Source organism: Salmo salar, chromosome ssa15, assembly GCF_905237065.1.
Source record: "Salmo salar chromosome ssa15, Ssal_v3.1, whole genome shotgun sequence".
NCBI classification, from domain to species: domain Eukaryota; kingdom Metazoa; phylum Chordata; class Actinopteri; order Salmoniformes; family Salmonidae; genus Salmo; species Salmo salar.
The window spans coordinates 41,843,968-41,867,207 of NC_059456.1; the positions used below are offsets into that span (position 1 = coordinate 41,843,968).

At 44.7% G+C, this 23,240-nt stretch overlaps 1 protein-coding gene across 1 annotated transcript in view; it reads left to right on the top strand.

The window, feature by feature from the left end:
- LOC106571529 (protein enabled homolog) overlaps positions 1–23,240 on the top strand; it is a 106,543-nt gene that overhangs the window by 46,899 nt on the left and 36,404 nt on the right. The window contains 1 exon segment of the mRNA XM_045695746.1: positions 19,761–19,833. Coding sequence (XP_045551702.1) covers positions 19,761–19,833 — 73 coding nt within the window.

The window sequence follows — 23,240 nt, forward strand, 5'->3', positions numbered from 1 at the left end:
TTGATCGGTTACCGTCAGAGACGAGGCAGTGTTTGTGGTCTGGTGAGGTCATGTGATGTTTGGAAGGTCGAGGGTTTCTGGTAATACACATCAGTCTGGTGGAGCCTGTCTGTGACCCTCCTCAGGTCACACCAAAGCAACTGTGTTCTCCCCATGTCTAGGTCCAACCTCATTGATCCCCAAGTCAAAGAGCTGTAGTGTGGTGCTGAATGTGTTGGGCAGTAGGGACGTTAGTTCTGGGCTTTGACCTGAGCTCCCTCTGTGTGTGTCGGTCATGTTCTGTAACCCATAGAGGCCCATACAGACAGATGTCCTCAGTCTACCTCCCTCTCTCTGCTCTCCTAAAATGGGTAAAAAAGGACTGGACTGAAGGTCCGGTCAGGCCGCTGGGCGCCGGTCAGTGTTCTGGTCTGGCTGTAATCCCCTCCTTTTCATCTGGCTGTTGACAGATTGCTGGAGAGAGAGGAAAAAGAGACATAAGAGAAATGAGGCAGTGTGCGAGAAAGGGCCATGTAAGGCTACAAAGCACCAAGTTGAAAGGCAGAGGGAAAGTGGTTTTCAGACGTGGTCCTGTAACAAACTCCACAGCTTCTGTTTGGGTCTTCATGTTGACAGACGGCCATCTGAGCCCCGGGACAAACAGCTGAACACAGTCTGACTCGACACAGTGGGGTCCCTCTCTTTGGGGGGTCCCCTGGCCCCCTAAACCTCCACCCATTGCCCTGTGCAGCCCCCGTTCTGCCCACTACACCCCTAGCAACACAGCCCAGCCTGGCAGCATGGTGTGAGGGACCAGTGGTAGATTTATTGATGGGCACCTTTTTGGGGGTATAAATACCGTGTTGTGATGGCCTGTTGACAGAGCAGAATACAGGGCGAGTGTGTCTGTTACCATTACTTCCTCAGTGTGAGAACAACGCGGGAGCTGTGGTTCTGTGTGGCCTACTGTTGCCCGTCATAGAAACAAGCTGCATCCCTGAGCCAAAAGAAGTTTGTTTTTGCAGCTAAAGGCCCTGCCTTTTTAAACGAGTGCAGACAGAGAGAGTAAGGGGGTTGGACACTGACACCCTCCACCGTGTCTCAGGGTGTCTGCTGTGTTGCTTTCTTAACTCATGCCACCATGTCAACCCCATTGCGTCACTGGGCCAGTCGAGATGGAGGTTGCTGTGACGTGAGTCCCTACTGCCTGCCTCACTTTTTGTTGATGAGCTCATGCTCTTTGGCACCATACTGCCGTAATAACCCACGCTGCTGAGAGGTTCTCCAGCTAGCCAGCCTGCTACTACTACTACTAACACTGACAGAACAGCTGCCCTGCACGGCCCAGAGAGTGAAACCCCAGCACTGTGCCTACCAGAGACTACAACACTGTACTTATCAGGGAAGGAGACCAGAGAGGGAGAGACCAGACATTGAGAGCAGTGTGATCAGAGAGCGAGAGAGGGACCAGGGCCTGCTGTTTTTAGATTTGTGTCCCAGTCCAGGGTGGGTGCTGTCCTGTTTGGTGCTCCACACCCTGCTGCCTCAGATCTCTTTCAGCCCTCTTCTGCTCCTCTGTGAGGGGGAGAGACTACTGCTGCTGTTTGGTGCTGGCACTGTAGAGACAGAGGAAGGCCCTCCAGGCGTCCACAGACATGCCTGCTCCCTGAGTGAGCTGATTCCAACTGCAGCAGAATATCAGTCGCGCTCAGATCATCCTCAGCAGTGAGTAGAGCTGGACTGGAGGGGTTTGATTTGGAGGAGGATTTGGGGGGTGTAGTGAGACAGCTGATGGGAAGAAAGGGTGGTGCAGGAGTGGGAGGGAGCAGATGACTACACCACTGATTGCATGTTGCAGAGCGTTAGTTGAACAGGAAGTACAACTGACTGAGTTCCTCTCTTACTAACACAACTAGTGCTAACAAGTCCTTATGTAACTTGTATAACATGAATGTTTTATGCTCTATTTGAGATGTCAGTGAAAGAGGTGTTAGTTGCCTGTAGTGTAACCTGCTATATATTATACACTGTCCCGATAGGCGATGGACACAGTTCATCTGGAAGGAAGATGGAGTCCTCTTATGATTGGTCAGAGATCAGTTGCTCTTCCTTTTGATTGGCTAAGCTGTGTTCCATACTTTGGTGCTCTGTAGCAACAGTCTAAGAAGCCCCTGGCTGAAAGAGAAAGGGCAAGGAGATGGAGGGCAGCCTTGACCTCTGTTTCTGTGCTTAGACGATCTTTGAAAGATAATTAAATCACTTAAAAGTGTTCCTGAGTCTCCTAGCTACGGAGTCAGAAACACAGGCTCTGTTCAGTCCACACAAATAATTCAACCCTCGAGGGAGAGGAGAGAAAAGGTACATTTAGGCATAGATCTGAATGCTGCTCCATTCTTATGCCCTCAACACCAGTGTTCAGTTGGCTTCGTTCAGCTAGCTCTGTGTTTTCGGTTGGAGGCGAACCCTGTGGAAAGCTCTGTCTCTCCTCTCTCGGTTGTGACAGCTTTAGGGTCATGAGGATATGTCTTTGTTGCATGCTGCTTGGCTCGCAAAACTGATGATTCCTATAGTGCAGTTAGGATCAGCAGCAGAACACCAGGGCTTTCTCATTAAAATAGGCTGTGTTTAGGCAACATTCCTGCTGACTATCCAGTGCTAAAGGCATGGCTGCTAATTGGGACACACATGTCCTTACAATGCAAAACAGTTGCATTTGGGTCTAGCCCTTGGATGCTGTGTCTTTGGGGCACGTTTCCTGGGTGCTGTGTCTTTGGGGCTAGTTTCCTGGGTGCTGTGTCTTTTGGGGCTAGTTTCCTGGGTGCTGTGTCTTTGGGGCTAGTTTCCTGGGTGCTGTGTCTTTTGGGGCTAGTTTCCTGGGTGCTGTGTCTTTTGGGGCTAGTTTCCTGGGTGCTGTGTCTTTTGGGGCTAGTTTCCTGGGTGCTGTGTCTTTTGGGGCTAGTTTCCTGGGTGCTGTGTCTTTTGGGGCTCGTTTCCTGGGTGCTGTGTCTTTTGGGGCTAGTTTCCTGGGTGCTGTGTCTTTGGGGCTCGTTTCCTGGGTGCTGTGTCTTTTGGGGCTCGTTTCCTGGGTGCTGTGTCTTTTGGGGCTAGTTTCCTGGGTGCTGTGTCTTTGGGGCACGTTTCCTGGGTGCTGTGTCTTTTGGGGCTAGTTTCCTGGGTGCTGTCTTTTGGGGCACGTTTCCTGGGTGCTGTGTCTTTGGGGCTCGTTTCCTGGGTGCTGTCTTTTGGGGCTCGTTTCCTGGGTGCTGTGTCTTTTGGGGCTCGTTTCCTGGGTGCTGTGTCTTTTGGGGCTCGTTTCCTGGGTGCTGTGTCTTTTGGGGCTCGTTTCCTGGGTGCTGTGTCTTTTGGGGCTCGTTTCCTGGGTGCTGTGTCTTTTGGGGCTCGTTTCCTGGGTGCTCCGTGGGGGCAGTTACTTCCGAGGCGTTGGCAGAGCTCCATGATGAACTCATCCACAGGTGCCCGTTGGCCTGGTCTGGGGTTGTATAGCCCGGGCTCCTCCCCTAACACGGTGGCCAGAAATAACATGTTTACCTTCTCCTATGGATGAAGGGGGGCCTGCGCTGCGTCTGCTTATGGGCGTACTGTTTTCGAGACGGGCAGCTTTTATTAGGTAACTTTACGTCAGACCTGAGCTGAGGCATCCGGGCCCCTGAGCTGGCCTGGTGTCAGGTGCTGCGTCTCGGTGGCCTTGCCTGTGGAAATGGATATGGCTAGCTGTGCTACTGACAGCCCTGCTAAGGACAGGGGGGAGGGGTCACTTTCCTACTGACACCTAGACCCCCAGTCTCTCCCTCCGCCCCAGAATAAGACCCCACCTTGGAGAAGAGGGTGAAAGGGATTGAGGTCTTGGGTGTAGTGTATACGGCCTGCCCTGTCATTACGTTTGTCTACCCGTCTGTACTGTATGCCTGTCTCCCTATGGGAGACGGGAAATGGTTGCACTGCAGCAGCCATGAATAATATATCACAGGCTGTCTGTGATTGCAGACTCCTCGAAAGCTGTTTTTGTAACCGTAAAGGAAGTAGGCTTAATGTTCTGACATGCAACACCTACCATCATCCATCACCACACCCCCAGTCCTGTTGCCACGGACGGTGAACTGACCTGTGACAACTGCTCAACCTGATTGGCACCCCAAACTGCAGTGAAACTGTTTATAGCCACTTCTATCCAGGCGTAGAGAGCCTGCGGAGTCAGGAGGACCAATCATCTGCTCTCTGACTCTTCATCCTTTTTCTTGGGAGTTTTTCTCCCAGCATCCACACATCTGTTGGCCTGTTCACAGTAGCAGCACTCAATTTCACAAAATGGGGTTAGCCATTGTTTAAGAGTGCTGTGACGATATCAGTATCGTGGTACTTGGAAACAAACCTAATTATGGTGTCATCCAATCACATTTCTTTGTTTTCCAAGCTATGTCACACAATATTTTACATACAACAGGTTTTTAAAGGACCAACTAGTTTGGTCTGCTTCATGTTTTCTTTTTTGCCTTTGAAAAAATATTGCGATACTGGTATATTCACAGGCCTATTGTTTAGACACTGCATATTTGTGAGTGTTATGCTGCGAGACAACGGACTCCTGCTTTTGGGGGGGGGTCTCATTTGTGGGTTTCAACCAGTGTTACAGCAGCAGTGTTGGGTTTGTAATTAGACGGGTGGTGTTACAGCAGCAGTGTTGGGTTTGTAATTAGACGGGTGGTGTTACAGCAGCAGTGTTGGGTTTGTAATGAGACGGGTGGTGTTACTGCAGCAGTGTTGGGGTTGTAATGAGACGGGTGGTGTTACAGCAGCAGTGTTGGGGTTGTAATGAGACGGGTGGTGTTACAGCAGCAGTGTTGGGGTTGTAATGAGACGGGTGGTGTTACAGCAGCAGTGTTGGGGTTGTAATGAGATGGGTGGTGTTACAGCAGCAGTGTTGGGGTTGTAATGAGACGGGTGGTGTTACAGCAGCAGTGTTTACATTTACGTGTTGGGGTTCTAATGAGACGGGTGGTGTTACTGCAGCAGTGTTGGGGTTCTAATGAGACGGGTGGTGTTGCTGCAGCAGTGTTGGGGTTCTAATGAGACGGGTGGTGTTGCAGCAGCAGTGTTGGGGTTCTAATGAGACGGGTGGTGTTGCTGCAGCAGTGTTGGGGTTCTAATGAGACGGGTGGTGTTGCAGCAGCAGTGTTGGGGTTCTAATGAGACGGGTGGTGTTGCTGCAGCAGTGTTGGGGTTCTAATGAGACGGGTGGTGTTGCTGCAGCAGTGTTGGGGTTCTAATGAGACGGGTGGTGTTGCTGCAGCAGTGTTGGGGTTCTAATGAGACGGGTGGTGTTGCTGCAGCAGTGTTGGGGTTCTAATGAGACGGGTGGTGTTGCTGCAGCAGTGTTGGGGTTCTAATGAGACGGGTGGTGTTACTGCAGCAGTGTTGGGGTTCTAATGAGACGGGTGGTGTTACTGCAGCAGTGTTGGGGTTCTAATGAGACGGGTGGTGTTACCACAGCAGTGTTGGGGTTGTCATGAGACGGGTGGTGTTACAGCAGCAGTGTTGGGGTTGTCATGAGACGGGCGGTGTTACCACAGCGGGGTTGGGGTTGTAATGAGACGGGTGGTGTTACAGCAGCAATGGTAGTGATGGAACACTTGGGGACATGTTATGTCTATTGCCACATATAATTGTCTAATATCTGTATTGTGAGACCGAGAGAACAGGCTGATGTTTTAGTGGAGATGGAGACTTGTTTTGGCCCTCTTGTGGTTGCTTTGATTCCTGATTGGTGGAATTGGGTGACAATTCTGATGAGATTTGATTAATTGGAAATGAGCACAGTTCTGAATGACTTACTAGTGGTTGCTATTGAACATGGCTATTGCTTCACTATGTTTTTGCTTTTCTGATACCAAAGTCCTGAACAGTAAACAATGTTGGCAGTACAGTTTGTCTGTTTGACCTGAAAATGCATGTGTAGTGGAATGAGAATTGGCAGATGTACCAACTCATGTGTAACTGTGTCTCCTCGCTTGTCCCTGTTAGTAAAATGTAGAGAGACTGTGGGTAATACGCTGGTCTCCCGTCTCTCTCAACATGATTGATCAATAACCATTACCTGAGATGGCCTCCCAAAAAGTAATTTTGGCTCCCCTCAAGTACAGTACATCAGTCATGATTTCCTCTCCAACTTACTTCCCCTCTTTCGGGGGAACCAAAATAGGTAGCTGAAAGACATTTCCACATGACCTACAGAATATATTTGAATATTGAGCTTCACATGTTGGTAATTTCTAATCTTATGGCTAAGAATTCAACGGAAAATCTGTCAGTTAAAAATAACTTATGGTATTACAATGTTTACTTTCTTAAGTTGGTCACAGGTCCTCTTCCTCTTCTTGACCCAGCCCAAGTGAATGGATGACCTTGCTGATGGTTGAGGAAGGTTTCTCTCTGTATGGAGCCCAGATAAAGTAGCAATGGGGATCAAAGTTGTTAAATAGTTTAAATACAATGCTGATGAATACAACCACTGGACAATGGATGAAGATACACTGAACTTTTAGAATTGTTTAAATCATCATATATTGACTGAATTATAGCACATAAACACTGTACTAGCATGGACAAATAATGGAGTTCAGGCTTTTTGGTGGTAGTTCAGGCATTCAATTTGTTGTAATATGTCACTTTTCTTATAACGCACTATCAGGTATTTAAAAATAATGATAAATACAATTTTATTTGCCTCATTAATGATCCATTACAGTTGTCACGTTCTGTTACCATAATTCTACAAGTGTGTAAAGAGAAGGATACCCACGCGATTTAAAATCAAAACGCTCCTCTCTAGATTACATCTATCTATAAATACTGAAAATTGTTTGCGAGATCAGACATAATATCACTATAATCCCAGTGTTCCTTTTTGGGAAATTGCTTTCATTTCAGCACATTACTGTATTAAAATGACTTTTTTTAATTGCACAAAAAATCTACACTCGCCAAAATAGTGTTTTTCTTGTGATGTGTCAAGACGGTGGGTTAAATCCTCAGAAGTAACAGTGGGAAAGAGTCGCAGAGTACAATGAAAGTAATCAATATAGTGAGATTTAAGTGACAAGCTGATCCCGACTGGAGCAGCGGTCTAACACACTGCATCTCAGTGCTAGAGGCATCACTACAGTCCCTGGTTCGATTCCAGGCTGTATCACAACTGGCTGTAATTGGGAGTCCAATAGGGTGGCGCACAATTGGCCCAGCGTCGTTAGGGTTTGGCCAGGGTAGGCTGTTATTGTAAATAAGAATTTTGTTCTTAACTGACTTAAATAGAGGTTACATAAATACAAATCTAATAAAAAAACACAGGAAATACTGTAGATATTCTCAGATGGGTGGGGCATGCGTGTTGCTAGATAAAAGGTCAGAACATTGTTCATTATTACATTCTCAGGAGCCCACCAATTCTAAAATTGAAGTAAAAAAACTAAACATGGTTGCAATAAATAGAAATGTCCAAATAATTTGAATGAACCATTTCATGCATTATGGCGGTGCTATTCAAAGTTGGGTTGCAACTGCGGGGGAACTGCAGTGGGGTCGGCAATAAAAAATCTATAAAATAATTCAGTGGACAGTCCCACAGTTGACAGTGCATGTCAGAGCAAAAACCAAGCCATGAGGTGGAAGGAATTGTCCATAGAGCTCCGTGACAGGATTGTGTCGCAGCACAGATCTGGGGAAGGGTACCAAAAAATGTCTGTGGCATTGAAGTTCCCCAAGAACACAGAGTTTGGAACCACCAAGACTTCCTAGAGCTGGCCGCCCGGTCAAACTGAGCAATCGGGGAAGAAGAGCCTTGGTCAGGGAGGTGGCCAAGAACCCGATGGTCACTCTGACAGTGCTCTAGAGTTCCTCTGTGGAGATGGGAAAACCTTCCAGAAGAACAACCATCTCTGCAGTACTCCACCAATCAGGCCTTTATGGTAGAGTGGCCAGATGGAAGCCACTCCTCAGTGAAAGGAACATGACAGCCCGCTTGGAGTTGGCCAAGAGGCACCTAAAGACTCTCAGACCATGAGAAACAAGATTATCTGGTCTGATGAAACCAAGATTGAACTCTTTGACCTGAATGCCAAGCGTCACGTCTGGAGGAAACCTGGCACCATCCCTACAGTGAAGCATGGTGGTGGCAGCATCATGCTGTGAGGATGTTTTTCAGCGGCAGGGACTGGGAGACTAGTCAGGATTGAGGCAAAGATGAACGGCGCAAAGTACAGAGATCCTTAATGAAAACCTGCTCCAGAGCGCTCAGGACCTCAGACTTCACCTTCCAACAGGACCATGACACTAAGCACAAAGCCAAGACAACGGAGGAGTCTGCAGAGAAGAATGGGAGAAACTCCCCAAATACAGGTGTGCCAAGCTTTTAGCGTCATATCCAAGAAGACTCGATGCTGTAATCACTGACAAAAGTGCTTCAACAAAGTACTGAGTATAGGGTCTGAATGCTTATGTAAATGTGATTTCAGTTTTTTTATTTTTAATACATTTGCAAAAATGTATACCTATTTTTGCTTTGTCATTATGGGGTATTGTGTGTAGATTGAGGGAAATCAATTTTAGAATAAGGCTGTAACATTACAAAATGAATGTAGAAAAAGTTAAGGGGTCTGAATACTTTCAGAAGGCACTGTATATAAACTTTTTTTTAAAACAATTTTGAAAATTAAAAATTGAGGACATTTACTTATTTTTTTGATAAGAGCTGAAAATGCAATGAATTTAAGATTTTGTTGATGCAAAAATAGACATTTACTAATTTTTAAGGTTATGTCATTAGATTTGGGGTAGGGTCATGAAGTTATTGGGTGAAAAAATTGGGGTCCCCAGAAATTCTTGTAGGAAAAATGGGGTCCCTGCCGAAAAGTTTGAATACCAATTAATTAGAGCTTTGAATTTGACCTCTGGTGTGACATCATAATGAATGCTAATATTAAGGTTTAAGGGGGAATGGAAACTCTAGGATTTAGAACGCCAGCTAAATGTAAATTGCCATTTTGATTGAATACATCTCTTAGCTTAGATTTACTTCCTAAAGTGTTTCCATTCCTCTTTAAGGATTCTCAAAACTATTTTTACTCTTTATTAGTTATATCACTGTGTGAAGTATTTTATTTTCATTGGATGCCATGGTTCTAACTTCAGCAGTATATATGGGCTCTGCCTGGTCCTCTTTATCAGTATGACTGGTTCATGATGACTCATCCCCAAAGACCCCCAACTCACAGGTTCCAGGTCAGATTGCAGGTCAGCAGGCCAGGGAGTGATTCATGTCTTCCTGACCCAGGAAAAGTGAAATAGGACAGGATAGGCTGGACCTGGGGAATAGATGCACTACAGGGGCTGTAAGGGGCTGAAACACAACAGTACTGTTTCACAGAAAGAGGAAAACCCCCCCAAGACTACTCTCATTTCTTCCTCCCCTCCTTTCATCTCCCCCGTTGATCTGGGAGGAAAGAAACATGTAGTTAATTAGCAAAGAATACATTAGAAGAGGAAGCCCATCATGCTGTGTTTGTACAATACTTTTATGGTCTGGTGAGGAAACGCACAAAGGGACCAATGCAGTGTGATCAGAGGAAAGCTCAGATTTCTTGTTTGTACCTCTTTCTCTAGTATTCATCACTCTTCATATTTTCCATGCCACTGTTTCCTTTTCATTTTCTTTTTCTCTTTTTTTTGTCTTCCCTCTGGGTTTTTTTAGTTGGTTTTTCTCGAGAATTGACACACCGATTCACTGTCGTTTATTCTTCTCATTCTCGGAGTGGCAACGTTCTTTGCAGAGTTCACAACCTGCTACACTTGTGAGAAACAAGTTATTTCATACCATTTAGTTTGAATAAAAAAAATACATTTTTGGAGCGCTCCATGTGAGCAAATGAGCATGTGTCTGGACTCTGTCTTGTTTCTCTGTCCTATTGATCTTGACGGTGTGCGAACACCTACATAAAGTAGGTCTAGGCTACCTGGCCTGCTGCGCGCAAATGTAGGAAAGTGCCCAATATGGGGATCTCTGATTTCTGACCTCCACTAATAATAAGCTGAGCTTCTCAGTAATTTTTTCTTCACCTCACACATTAAGTCAATGAAGTCAGTTGTTTATTTTTTTACATCCATTGCGAATGATAGGCTAATAGTTCCTCACAGTAGTTGAAAAACCTTTCCAACATTCTCCCCCTCGGTAATCACCAGGCCTCCGTGTGAAAGAGCAAAATGTCATGCTCTGATGAGCCCATATATTTCCAGTGGAAACGTCATAAAATACCTGAACACTGTTCCCTGGCCTTGTGTAAAAACAGCTGTCTCAAGCTCACTGGCGCAGGAAACTCTGAGGGCCCGGAATAGGCTAGTTAATACAATGTTACAAGTTCGCTTGCGACAGCTTCAGTACAGATCCAATTTATTGTATAAAATCAATGTTGCACTTCATTAGAGATCGCTCAAGTCAAGAAGGATAGAAAGGGAGCAGATAGGCATAGATATGAATGTGATTGGAAGAACCTGAATTTTCATCTACAGTTTTTATTTTTGTCGGCTTTATGTATTTTTACTTAGTTGATCATTTTTTCTTAGTTGACAATGGAAGTGTTAAGCCTGATGCTGCATTGGCCAATTTGGTGTAACCGATGTGAAATGGCTAGTTAGTTAGCGGTGGTGCGCGCTAATAGCGTTTCAATCGGTGACGTCACTCGCTCTGAGACTTGAAGTAGGGTTGCCCCTTGCGTTGCAAGGGCCGCGGCTTTTGTGGCGCGATGGGGTGTCAGTTGTTGATGCGTGCAAGGGTCCCTGGTTCGAGCCCAGGTTGGGGCGAAGAGAGGGACGGAACCTACACTGTTACATTGGCATATAGGCTATCTCTGAGTTCCATGCACTAATTTCTTTAGCCAATGGCTCATGGTTTAGGCCTGTCAATGTGTTCATATGGCAGAGGCTGGTGCTCTCGCATTAGTTGAATTTTAGATTTTTTTTAATTTGAATTCAGATTTGTATTAACCACGTGACAATGATGTTGACAATTGAAAAAGTGAAACTGTTCCACGAAAATGTGAATATGAAAATCATAACTGGCACGCAGATCGGTAGAAATGGTAGGATAAATTCTTAGCTTCCCCAAATTTAACTCACTCGTGTTAGCTTGAAAAATGCGGTTCTTATTTTCTTATTCGCCATGATCAGCTCAGAAATGGACAAATAGGTCTACAAACCTTGAAATCGCTAATTACCCTGACACTATAGCCCACTGAGTGAAAACTCCTGGACAGCAGTTGGGAGTAGTCTGATTTCATTCTGTGGGCTACTGTCCATTTTACTTTGACCAGTCCTGTTTTTAGGATATGGTGTGTTAACATCTTAATTCATATTCACATTGAAGGACATTTTTATTTGATTTGGGTGCCGTTTAGACGATTTGATCAGAAACATGATATAAAAAGTGTCTGTCATAAATGTGGTTGCTCTGTAGGCTACAGAAAAGGCAACGGAGTCTATATACTCGTTCTACCGTATAGGCTACATGACTAATGTTAGATGACTTTGACGGAGTGTTAATGGAGCGCTGTGCATCTCTACAACAGCACCATTGAGAGGCGTGCTGGGCATGGACAAAATACATAATTTGCTCCCTTTGGCAAAGGTGGGCACTGCTTATCATGGAGTGGCATCAGCACTCACCTTAATAACCCATATGCCACTGGGTGAGAGACATTTTCATTGTTTTGGGGCAGAATTATGTGAGGTGTTGGAGTGGTCTTGATCAGTTTAGCTGGGAAGAATTCCGCCCTCGTCAATCTGCTGCTCTGGACGGCTGCCTAATGGGCCGGCCCTGCTTATTGTTATTTTAAACTACGTCTTTAGGGGTACGTAGTGTTTGTCCTGTCCTGTGGAGTGAGTTGTTGATGGTGGTGCAGTGAACTGTTCAGTACACACACGACACACACCCTGTTGATGCAATGTGTGGTCATTGTGGACGCCTGGGTTGTGTTAACACAAACAGAAGCTGAGCTGACATTAATTGGTAGTGCTCTGGACAGAGGATGGAGCAGCAAGCCTCACCCACATTACCCAGCACTGCTGCTGTTGCCCTGCCTGATATTTATTTCATTTAGTTTCATGTGTACTATGGCAGCTGTAAGCTGAATTACAGTAACGCATACAATAACGATTTGCATATATTAGATCTATACAACGAATTGAACAAAAATCAAAAACATCAGGGAATCGACACAAGAATGAAAGTCTAACGGTCTGCGCGGTGGAGGGAACATCTTGGGCACAGTCATTGCCAGGGAGGTTGGTGATATCAGAGTCCGACAGGTCCGCAGCCATCAGCACACCTAGCTGTCCCCAGTCTGTCCTATGTAGCTGGCTAGCTACTCCTCTGTTTACAGATGTGCAGCCGCTGGTGTCAGAAAGCTCACCATACACCGGTAATTGTCCGGGGCGTCTGCTATCTCCACAATCTCTCGCTGCACTTCTCCTCTGCCGCTCCAGCTGTTGAAGCCGATGACCGCATTCAAACTAAAACAACTAGTTCCAGTTGAAGTTAGCTTGCTGCATAGTATGCTAGCTAGCCAGGCAAATTTTAACTGACTTGTATGCAGTGTTGGAAAAACCCGAACAAAATCCCTGGATTATTGATACATTCTCATTTAACTATCAACAACAAGTTTATGAAAAAAAGACAACTAAATAATATGTACACAATGTATAGGTGTCATTAAGTTATGCTGCCGTTACAGCACATAACAACCATGAGAAAAAAATGGCTAGGTCCTAATCTCTAATACTTATTGATTTTAGTGGTTGGAAAAGGAATTTGCTTTATTAGGTTTGGTGATTAGTTTACAGAACATAAATCTAGGCCTTCTAGAAAAGAGCTAGTTTCTTTACTGTTCACTGCTGGTGTACAGTATGGGGAAAAATATAATAATAATAATAAACCATTCCCCCTGTACTTATTGTTTCTCATTTACATAATGAGATCATCTAAATGCATTGCTACCTAGTCTCATGTCGGAAAATTTAATTTACCTCAATTTCTAACTGTCTGCAAGGGGAGTGGCCCTTTTTACAACACTGTTATTGTCCAGACAGACACCCCATCTCAGGCCTGCTGCGAGTCATGTTCTGGGTGACTAGTGTTTACACTGTGATCTATTAAATGCTACTTTTATAATCAGTGCCGGGATAAGGTAATTGGCCACGGAGAACGTTTTTGCTGAGTTTACGACTCAGCTGTGTGCTGTTTGGTGAGCGTGACCACAGCACTGGGACTGTCTGTCACACATGTAATTTCCCCTCTCCTTATAACAGGCCTGGGATCAGTTTTGCCAAAAAGCACCTGGAGGATGATCAAGTCTCTTGATAGAATGTTCTATGGACAGATTCTAAAGTATAACTTTTTGGATGACATGGGTCCTATTACGCATGGCAAAAACCAGACACTGCATTCCACATTAAGAACCTCAGACCGATGGTCAAGCATGGTGGTGGTAGTGTGAGGGTTTGGGGATGCTTTGCTACCTCAGGACCTGGATGACTTGCCTTAATAGAAGGAACCATGAATTATGCTCTGTATCGGAGAATTCTACAGGAGAATGTCAGGCCATCTGTCTGTGAGCTGGAGCTGAAACTGAAGCGCAGCAGGGTCTTGCAGCAAGACAATGATCCAAAACACATAATCAAGTCTACATGAAAATGGCTAAAAAGCAACAAATTTGAAGTTTTGGAATGGCCTAGTCAAATGCCAGACCTAATACCAAATAGGGCTATCTTCTATATACCACCCCTACCTTGTCACAACACAACTGATTGGCTCAAATGCATTAAGAAGGAAAGACATTTCACAAATTAACTTTTAACAAGGCACACCTGTTAATTGAAATGCGTTCCAGGTGACTACCACATAAAGCTGGTTGAGAAAATGCCAAGAGTGTGCCAAGCTGTCATCAAGGCAAAGGGTCGCTACTTTTAAGAATCTCAAATATAAAATATATTTGGATATGTTTAACACATTTTTGATTACTACATGATTCCATATGTGTTATTTCATAATGTTGATGTCTTCACTATTATTCTAAAATATAGAAAATAGTCAAAACTAAAACCCTTGAATGAGGAGTAGGTGTGTCCAAACTTTTGACTGGTACTGAACTTGCATCATAAACAAAGTTTGTGACACCCAATGCCCCTGTGTAAAAGGTAATTGCCCCCTTAGAATCAATAACCCATTGTGCCACCTTTCGCTGCAATGACTCCAATGAAATGCTTCCTGTAGTTGTTGATCAGTCTCAGAACTGCTGTAACTCAGCGACATTTGTGGTTTTTCAAGCATGAACTTGTCATTTTAAGTCCTGCCACAACATCGGTAAAAGACCAAGTCCATATTATGTCAAGAACGGCTCAATTAAGCGAAGAGAAACGACAGTCCATCATTACTTTAACACATTAAGGTCAGTCAATCCAGAAAATGTCGAACTTTGAAAGTTTCTTCAAGTGCAGTCACAAAAACCATCAAGTGCTATGATGAAACTTGCTCTCATGAGGACCGACCACAGGAAAGAAAGACCCAGAGTTACCTCTGCTGCAGAGGATAAGCTCACTAGATTTAACTGCCCCTCAGATTGCAGCCCAAATAAATGCTTCATAGAGTTCAAGTAACAGACACACCTCAACATCAACTGCTCAGAGGAGACTGCGTGAAACAGGCCTTCATTGTCGAATTGCTGCAAAGAAACCACTAGTAAATGACCAATAAGAAGATATTTGCTTGGGCCAAGAACCACAAGCAATGGACATTAGACTGGTGGAAATCTGTCCTTTTGGTCTGATGACTCCAAATTTGAGATTTTTGATCTTTGTGAGACGCAGAGTAGATGAACGTATGATCTCCGCATGTGTGGTTCCCACCGTGAAGCATGGAGGAGGTGATGTGGGTGTGCTGTGCTTGTGACACTGTCAGTGATTTAGAATTCAAGGCATACTTAACCAGCACGGCTACCACAGCATTCTGCAGCGAAACGCCATCCCATCTGTTTTGGGCTTAGTGAGACTATCATTTGTTTTTCAACAGGACAATGACCCAACACACCTCCAGGCTGTGTAAGGGCTATTTGACCAAGGAGAGTGATGGAGTGCTGCATCAGATGACCTGGCCTCCACAATCACCCGAGCTCATACCAATTTGAGATGGTTTGGGATGAGTTGGACCGCAGAGTGAAGGAATAGCAGCTAACAAGTGCTCAGCATATGTGGGAACTCCTTCAAGACTGTTGGAAAAGCATTCCAGGTGAAGCTGGTTGAATGCCAAGTGTTCAAAGCTGTCATCAAGGCAAAAGCTGGCTACTTTGAAGAGTCTCAAATATAAAATGTTTTGATTTAACACTTTTTTGGTTATTACATGATTCCATATGTTATTTCATAGTTTTGATGTCTTCACTATTATTCTACAATGTAGAAAATAGTAAAAATAAAGTAAACCCCATGAATGAGTAGGTGTGTCCAAACTTTTGACTGGTACTGTGTGTGTGTATGTGTGTATATATACACACACACACACACACACACACACACACACACACACACACACACACACACACACACAGTGCCTTCGGAAAGTATTCAGACCCTTTGCTATGAGACTCGAAATTGAGCTCAGGTGCATCCTGTATCCATTGATCATCCTTGATGTTTCTACAACTTGATTGCAGTGCACCTGTGGTAAATTCAATAGATTGCACATGATTTGGAAAGACACACACCTGTCTATATAAGGTCCCACAGTTGACAGTGTACGTCAGAGCAAAAACCAAGCCATGAGGTCGAATGCATTGTCTGGATTATATCGAGGCACAGATCTGGGGAAGGGTACCAAAAAAGTTCCACGGCATTGCAGGGCCCCAAGAACACTGTGGCATCCATCATTCTTAAATGGAAGAAGTTTGGAACCACCAAGACACTTCCTAGAGCTGGCCGCCCGAGTTTTCAAAAGGCACCTAAAGACTCTCAGACGATGAGAAACAAGATTATCTGCTCTGATGAAACCAAGATTGAACACTGGCCTGAATGCCAAGCGTCACGTCTGGATGAAACCTGGCACCATCCCTATGGTGAAGCGTGGTGCAGCATCATGCTGTGGGGATGTTTTTCAGCGGTAGGGACTGGGAGATTAGCCGGGATCGAGGCAAAGTACAGAGATCCTTCATAAAAACCTGCTCCAGACCGCTCAGGAAACTTCGCCCCAGTCTGAGGTCATCTTCCAACAAGACAATGACTCTAAGCACACAGCCAAGACATCGCAGGAGTGGCTTCAGGACAAGTGTCTGAACGTCCTTGAGTGGCCCAGCCAGAGCTTGGACTTGAACCTGATCAAACATCTCTGGAGAGACCTGAAAATAGCTGTGCAGCAACGCTCCCCATTCAACCTGACAAAGCTTGAGAGGATCTACAGAGACAAATGGGAGAAACTCCCCAAATACAGGTGTGCCAAGCTTGTAGCGTCATACCTAAGACGACTCCAGACTGTAATCGCTGCCAAAGGTGCTACAACAAAGTACTCAGTGAAGGGTCTGAATACTTATGTAAATGTCATATTTGATGTTTTTTTATTTATAAATTAGCAAACCGTTCTGAAAACCTGTTTTTGTATTGTCATTATGGGGTATTGTGTGTAGATTGAGGAGAACATGAATAAGGCTGTAAAGTAACAAAATGTCAAAAATCAAGGGGTCTGAATACTTTCCTAAGGCACTGTATATAAACAAACTCAATATACTTTAAAATGACTAAACTCAAATCAAAACTGTGTAGAAATTATAATGGACCTACATTTATACAGTTACTTGACAGGGTCCAGCTAGCTAAAAATCACCCAAATGAAAGCTAGACCGTCAGGGAGCATCGAACATTCCAAAAACTATGGATAGAGGACTATTTGTTGCACATTTTTGCTGTGAGGAAATATGTAACCAATTCAGTGCGGCCCGCTGGACATTGTTAAAGCCCGAATGTGGCCCCCGGGGGGAAATGAGTTTGATACCTCTGCTATTAAGAGACCTGGCCCTGCTACTACTTGTTCTGACTGGACTTGCCTGGGCTGAGGTGCAAGTCAATAATACCTTTAGTTACAAAAGTTTTGTATTATCAATCCTGTCATCGTAGGTAATGGTTATGGAACTTTTCTAATGAACGTTTGTGATATCAAATGCTTGTTCAGCAGATACTACTGTTGATGAGTGTGGAGAGGGCTGTGGTTGTGGTGCCCTGTCAGTAGCAGGTCTGGTGTAGGAACAGAAGGTTATATATGAGTCACTGCTGCCAAACCTTTGTAGATAAAAGCCTTATTCTTCTCTCAGATTTAGAGCTCTCTCCATCTGTCTGGAATAGCAGATCAATGTATCACTGCTCTACACAGACACTAGCCAGCCTGAATACTGATAGCATAGAAGACTCATCTCTTTTGGTCAGATCCAAGCCCTCCGACTTCTGTCCACACTGGACTTTGAGTCTGGCCATAACCGCATTGGCTTTTCACCTATTGGACGTAGGCTTCAGTGAATCACTTAAAACCACTTTAACGTGTATACATTTGATCAACAAACAGTACCAGTTAAAAGTTTGGACACATCTACTCATTCCAGGGTTTTTCTTTATTTTACTATTTTCTACATTGTGGAATAATAGTGAAGACATCAAAACTATGAAATAACACATATGGTACCATGAACAAAAAGTGTTAAATCAAAATATAATTAATATTTTAGGTTCTTCAAAGTAGCCACCCTTTGCCTTGATGACAGCTTTGCCGACTCTTGGCATTCTTTCAACCAGCATCATGAGGAATGTTTTTCCAAACTGTCTTGAAGGAGTTCCCACATATTCTTGTTGGCTGCTTTTCCTTCACTCTGCAGTCCAACTCATCCCAAACCATCTCAATTGGGTTGAGGTCAGGTGATTGTGGAGGCCAGGTCATCTGATGCAGCACTCAATCACTCTCCTTCTTGGTCAAATAGCCCTTACACAGCCTGGAGGCATGTTGGGTCATTGTCCTGTTGAAAAACAAATGATAGTCCCACTAAGCGCAAACCAGATGGGATGGCGTATCGCTGCAGAATGCTGTGGTAGCCATGCTGGTTAAGTGTGCCAATTCTAAATAAATCACAGACAGTGTCACCAGCGAAGCACCATCACACCTCCTCCATGCTTCACGGTGGGAACCACACATGCGGAGATCGCCTGTTCACCTACTCTGCGTCTCAAAAAGACACGGCGGTTGGAACCAAAAATCAAAAATGTGGATTCATCAGACCAAAGGACAGATTTCCACCAGTCTAATGTCCATTACTCGTGTTTCTTGGCCCAAGCAAGTCTCTTCTTCTTATTGGTGTCCTTTAGTAGTGGTTTCTTTGCAGCAATTCGACCATGAAGGCCTGATTCACTCAGTCTCCTCTGAACAGTTGATGTTGAGATGTGTCTGTTACTTAAACTCTGTAGCACTTATTTGTGCTGCAATTTCTGAGACTGGTAACTCTAATGAACTTATCCTCTGCCGCAGAGGTAACTCTGGGTCTTCCTTTATTGTGGTGGTGTCATGAGAGCCAGTTTCGTGATGGTGTTTTATGGTTTTTGTGACTGCACTTGAAGAAAGTTTCAAAGTACTTGACATTTTCCGGATTGACTGACCTTCATGTGTTAAATAAATGATGGACTGTCGTTTCTCTTTGCTTATTTGAGCTGTTCTTGCCATAATATGGTCTTTCACCAAATAGGGTTATCTTCTGTATAACAACCCTACCTTGTCACAACACAAATGATTGGCTTAAACGCATTAAGAAGGAAATACATTTCACAAATGAACTTTTAACAAGGCACACCAGTTAATTGAAATGCATTCCAGGTGACAACCTCATGAAGCTGGTTGAGAAAATGCCAAGTGTGCAAAGCAGTCATCAAGGCAAAGGGTGGCTACTTTGAAGAATCTCAAATATAAAATATATTTTGATTTGTTTAACTCTTTTATTTTTTTTATTTTTTTTATTACTACATGATTCCGTATGTGTTATTTCATAGTTTTGTTGTCTTCACTATTATTTTACAGTGTAGAAAATAGTGAAAATAAAGAAAAACCCTTCAATGAATAGGTGTGTCCAAACCTTTGACTGGTACTGTGTCTTTGATCCCTGGCCAAACGTGGCGCTCTCTTACTAATTTGATTGTATTTGTGTTGATTTTCTTTCGATGGTCTTGTCGTCTCTACAACTACCAGATAATTGATTGTTTAGTAACTCTGTGGCTGTTTGGCAGCGGTCCAGTGCTGTCAGTGGATATGATGGCTGATTGGTTGGAGTAGCTGTGAGGGCAGGCTAATAGACAGCTCTGGGAATGGATCAGTATGTCAGACGTTAGGTCACAACCTAGCCGGCTGACAGGGAATTACGCTTAAATTACGCTTACATGACCAAAAGTATGTGTCTGGCCTGAAAGAAGAAATAGTTGGGAAGGAGACTGTAGTTTGTGTGAATAGCATTTGATTCTGATTTTGAAACAAATTTAAGACTGAAACTTTGAATGAAATGCTGAGAAAAATGACTGGGTAGATGTTGCATTCCCTCAATAAATGAGACTATACTAAATATTTAGACGTTGAGATTTGAGTAAAAAGCGATGAGTCCAGAGGCCATTTCCTTCAGAGCGGATTTGTGACCATCTCTGTGTGTTTCTCCTTCCAGGCCCGACGTTGCCAAGACAGGCCCCCCAGGTTCAGAATGGACCTTCGCCAGAGGACCTGGAGATGCAGAGAAAGTAAGATCTGAGCCTACAACAGACCTTAACTCAGCACGACAGCACTAAATATAATACTGTTACTCAGACCCCAATCCATCTCGTAGATACACACACTTATGACTAGAAATTCCTGTTTGAGTTCAGTGTTTCAATCAAATACGAGCCAATCAGTCAATTGCCTGCTTAACACTATCTGCTTGCCTAAATATATTGAACCAAGTACACTACATGACCAAAAGTATGTGGACATCTGCTCATCGAACATCTCATTCCAAAATCGTTGGCATTAATATAGAGTCCCCTCTTTGCTGCTGTAACAGCCTCCACTCTTCTGGGAAGGCTTTCCACTAGATGTTGGAACATTGCTGCTGGGACCTTAGCGAGGTTGGGAACTGATGTTGGAGATTAGGCCTGGCTCGCAGTCGGCGTTCCAATTCATCCCCAAGGTGTTTGATGGGGTTGAGGTCAGGGCTCTGTGGAGGCCAGCCAAGTTCTTCCACACCGATCTTGACAAACCATTTCTGTATGGACCTCGCTTTATGCATGGGGTCATTGTCATTCTAAAACAGGAAAGGGCCTTCCCCAAACTGTTTGGCACAAAGTTGGAAGCACAGAATGGTCTAGAATGTCATTGTATGCTGTAGCGTTAAGCTCTCCCTTCACTGGAACTAAGGGGCCTAGCTCGACCCATGAAAATCAGCCCCAGATCATTATTCCTCCAACACCAAACTTTACAGTTGGCACTATGCATTGGGGCAGGTAGCGTTCTCCTGGCATTGCCAAATGGTGAAGCGTGATTTATCACTCTAGAAAACCCGTTTCCACTGCTTCAGAGTCCAATGGCCAATTGTGCGCCGCCCTATGAGACTCCCAATCACGTCCGGTTGTGATACAGCCCGGGATTGAACCAGGGTCTGTAGTGACGCCTCTAGCACTGAGATGCAGTGCTAGAGGCGAGCGGCTGCTTGGCCGTAGAAACCCATTTCATGAAGCTCCAGATGAACAGTTCTTGTGCTGACGTTGCTTCATGAGGCAGTTAGGAACTCTGTATTGAATGTTGCAACCGAGGACAGACAATTTCTACACACTTCAGCAATCGCCAGTCCAGTTCTGTGAGCTTGTGTGGACTACCACTTTGCGGCTTAGCCTTTGTTGCTCCTAGAAGTTTCCACTTCACAATAACAGCACTTACAGTTGAGCGGGGCAGCTCTAGCAGTGCTGAAATTTGACGAACCGTCTTGTTGGAAAGGTGTCATCCTATGACATTGCCACATTGAAAGTAACTGAGCTCTTTAGTAAGGCCGTTCTACTGCCAATGTTTGTCTATGGAGATTGCATGGCTGTGTGCTCAATTTTATACACCCGTCAGCAACGGGTGTGGCTGAAATAAACGAATCCACTAATTTGACAGGGTGTCCACATACTTTTGTCTATATGCTGTACTTTTGAATGGATACAACCGGCTTTGGACTTATGCTCTAAAAGGCTGTTACCTCTCCAGCCCTCACCACTTCCACTCCCATATTAACTAGGCAGGCGGAGTGTTTGCCTGCCTGCAGGTAGTGTTCTTCCACATCCTGGCACAGAGTGAGGCTGATGGCTGCCAGTTTGTGTTCAGACACCCCTTGAGTAGAGCAGGGCTGGGTGAGAGGATGATAGCGCTTGTGGCAGGCTGTAGATACAGGCACCACATAAGTGTGTCAGGTGGAATCACAATACACTGCTGAGTGCAATGGCACACTCATAGCCTGAGGTTAGGAGCTGGCTTAACTCTTTCTCACACACACACAGGCAGACTCACTCTGTGAGAAGTGTGTGTGTGAGAGAAAGCGTATCTGACTTGGTGTGCATCAGAGAGTGAGAGAGGCAGACATGTTGTGTGTGTTTGGAGACTTCAAAAGAAGAAATGGACTGATAGCTTTTCATTAAGAAAGCCTCTATTCCACAGCAAACCCCTATCACTCTCAGGGGACTTTGGCTTTCTCTCCCATTCTGAAAACACACTGCTCGAAATCCTTTGTCTCCCTCTCCTGCTGCACACACACTCAATAACGCTTGGCATGAGATCCGTCCGTATTCATATTCATATGAGTTTACCTAAGCTAACACACATTTTGTTAAGTGTGTGTTTTCTCGTGCAGTCACTTCTGTTTTGCGGCTCAGACTCAAGCGAGCTCTTAGACGGAGTACTGTACCTGTAATTGTTTTTCCTTCTCCTAAAATGGCAATGAACCTGTTCCCCCTTGGGTGGTAATAATGTGCAGCTAACGCTGAGTTTCTCTGTGTGGTAAAGAGCCCCCCCCCCCTCCCATTCTTCAGTGGGGCACCACAGGACAGTGCAGCGTAGCACTGTAGCAGCAGTATTAATCTGAGCCAGCTGCTGTCTGTCGGCTATTTTATTACCTCCTCACAGAAACCTATAAAACTTTATTGAATTAGCCTGCAGCCTGATCTCACAGGACCACACAGGGACTGCCACCTGTCCTGTCCCCGTGTACACAAAGACATGGCATCATGACAATATGACCCCCTCCTCCCTCAGTGCCATATCCTGCGTCACAGCAGCAGAGAACATTGGTAGTTCGGTAGAGAGCATCTGGAGTTTGGATTGCCCCTGGCCCTCTCTCCTTGTCCTCTAGACTGCAGCCGATTTACAGAGTAATGTGCTGTGGATTTAGATGTTCTGGCTGACTGACGGGTAGTATGGCGGGAGAGTGGGTGTGTGTGTGTGATGCCTGCAGAGTAGGCGGCTGCCGTTGGTCAGGGTGCTGTGTTATGAATGATGAACAGACTCCTGGTATGGCAGCAGTATATGATGTACGTGTCTGACCATAAAGGAGCTGCAATGGAAGTAAACTTAAGATGGAGAGACTTGGCTCTATGTTGAGATTTATCATGGTAACTGTATGCGAGTCAGGGTCATTTCAATCCCAGACAACCTGCCCATGGGATTTTGAATTTAACTTTACAATCGAAAGATAACTCACCCATGACGTTATTTGTTAATCGGCCTAGATTTGCTTGCTTTAGTACCCACTAGTTGTTACAGGCAATTAACTCTGAAGATTGTGAGTAAGAAAGAGTTTGACGATTCTGTGTTCGTGTGCTTGTGTCCGTCCAATAGGTGTGTATCTGGCCTATTTGTGTCTTTGCGGTCCCTTCCTGTCGTCCCATGATGTATGGTGACTCAGCAAACATGACACTTTTCATTAAATGAATCCTCTTGTTTCAGCAGGTTCACTGAAACCCCAAGGTCTGCTTTAAGGCCACTTGGCAATTTGGTTAGCAGAAGTTTATTGGCAGTGACTGCCTTGGGAATGTCATTGTGGTATATTGTACGTGAGATGGACTTGTCATTTCATTCATACCCATCCCTGTTAGTCTTAGATGAGGCATTCCACAGGGTATACGGCATCTGATTCTAG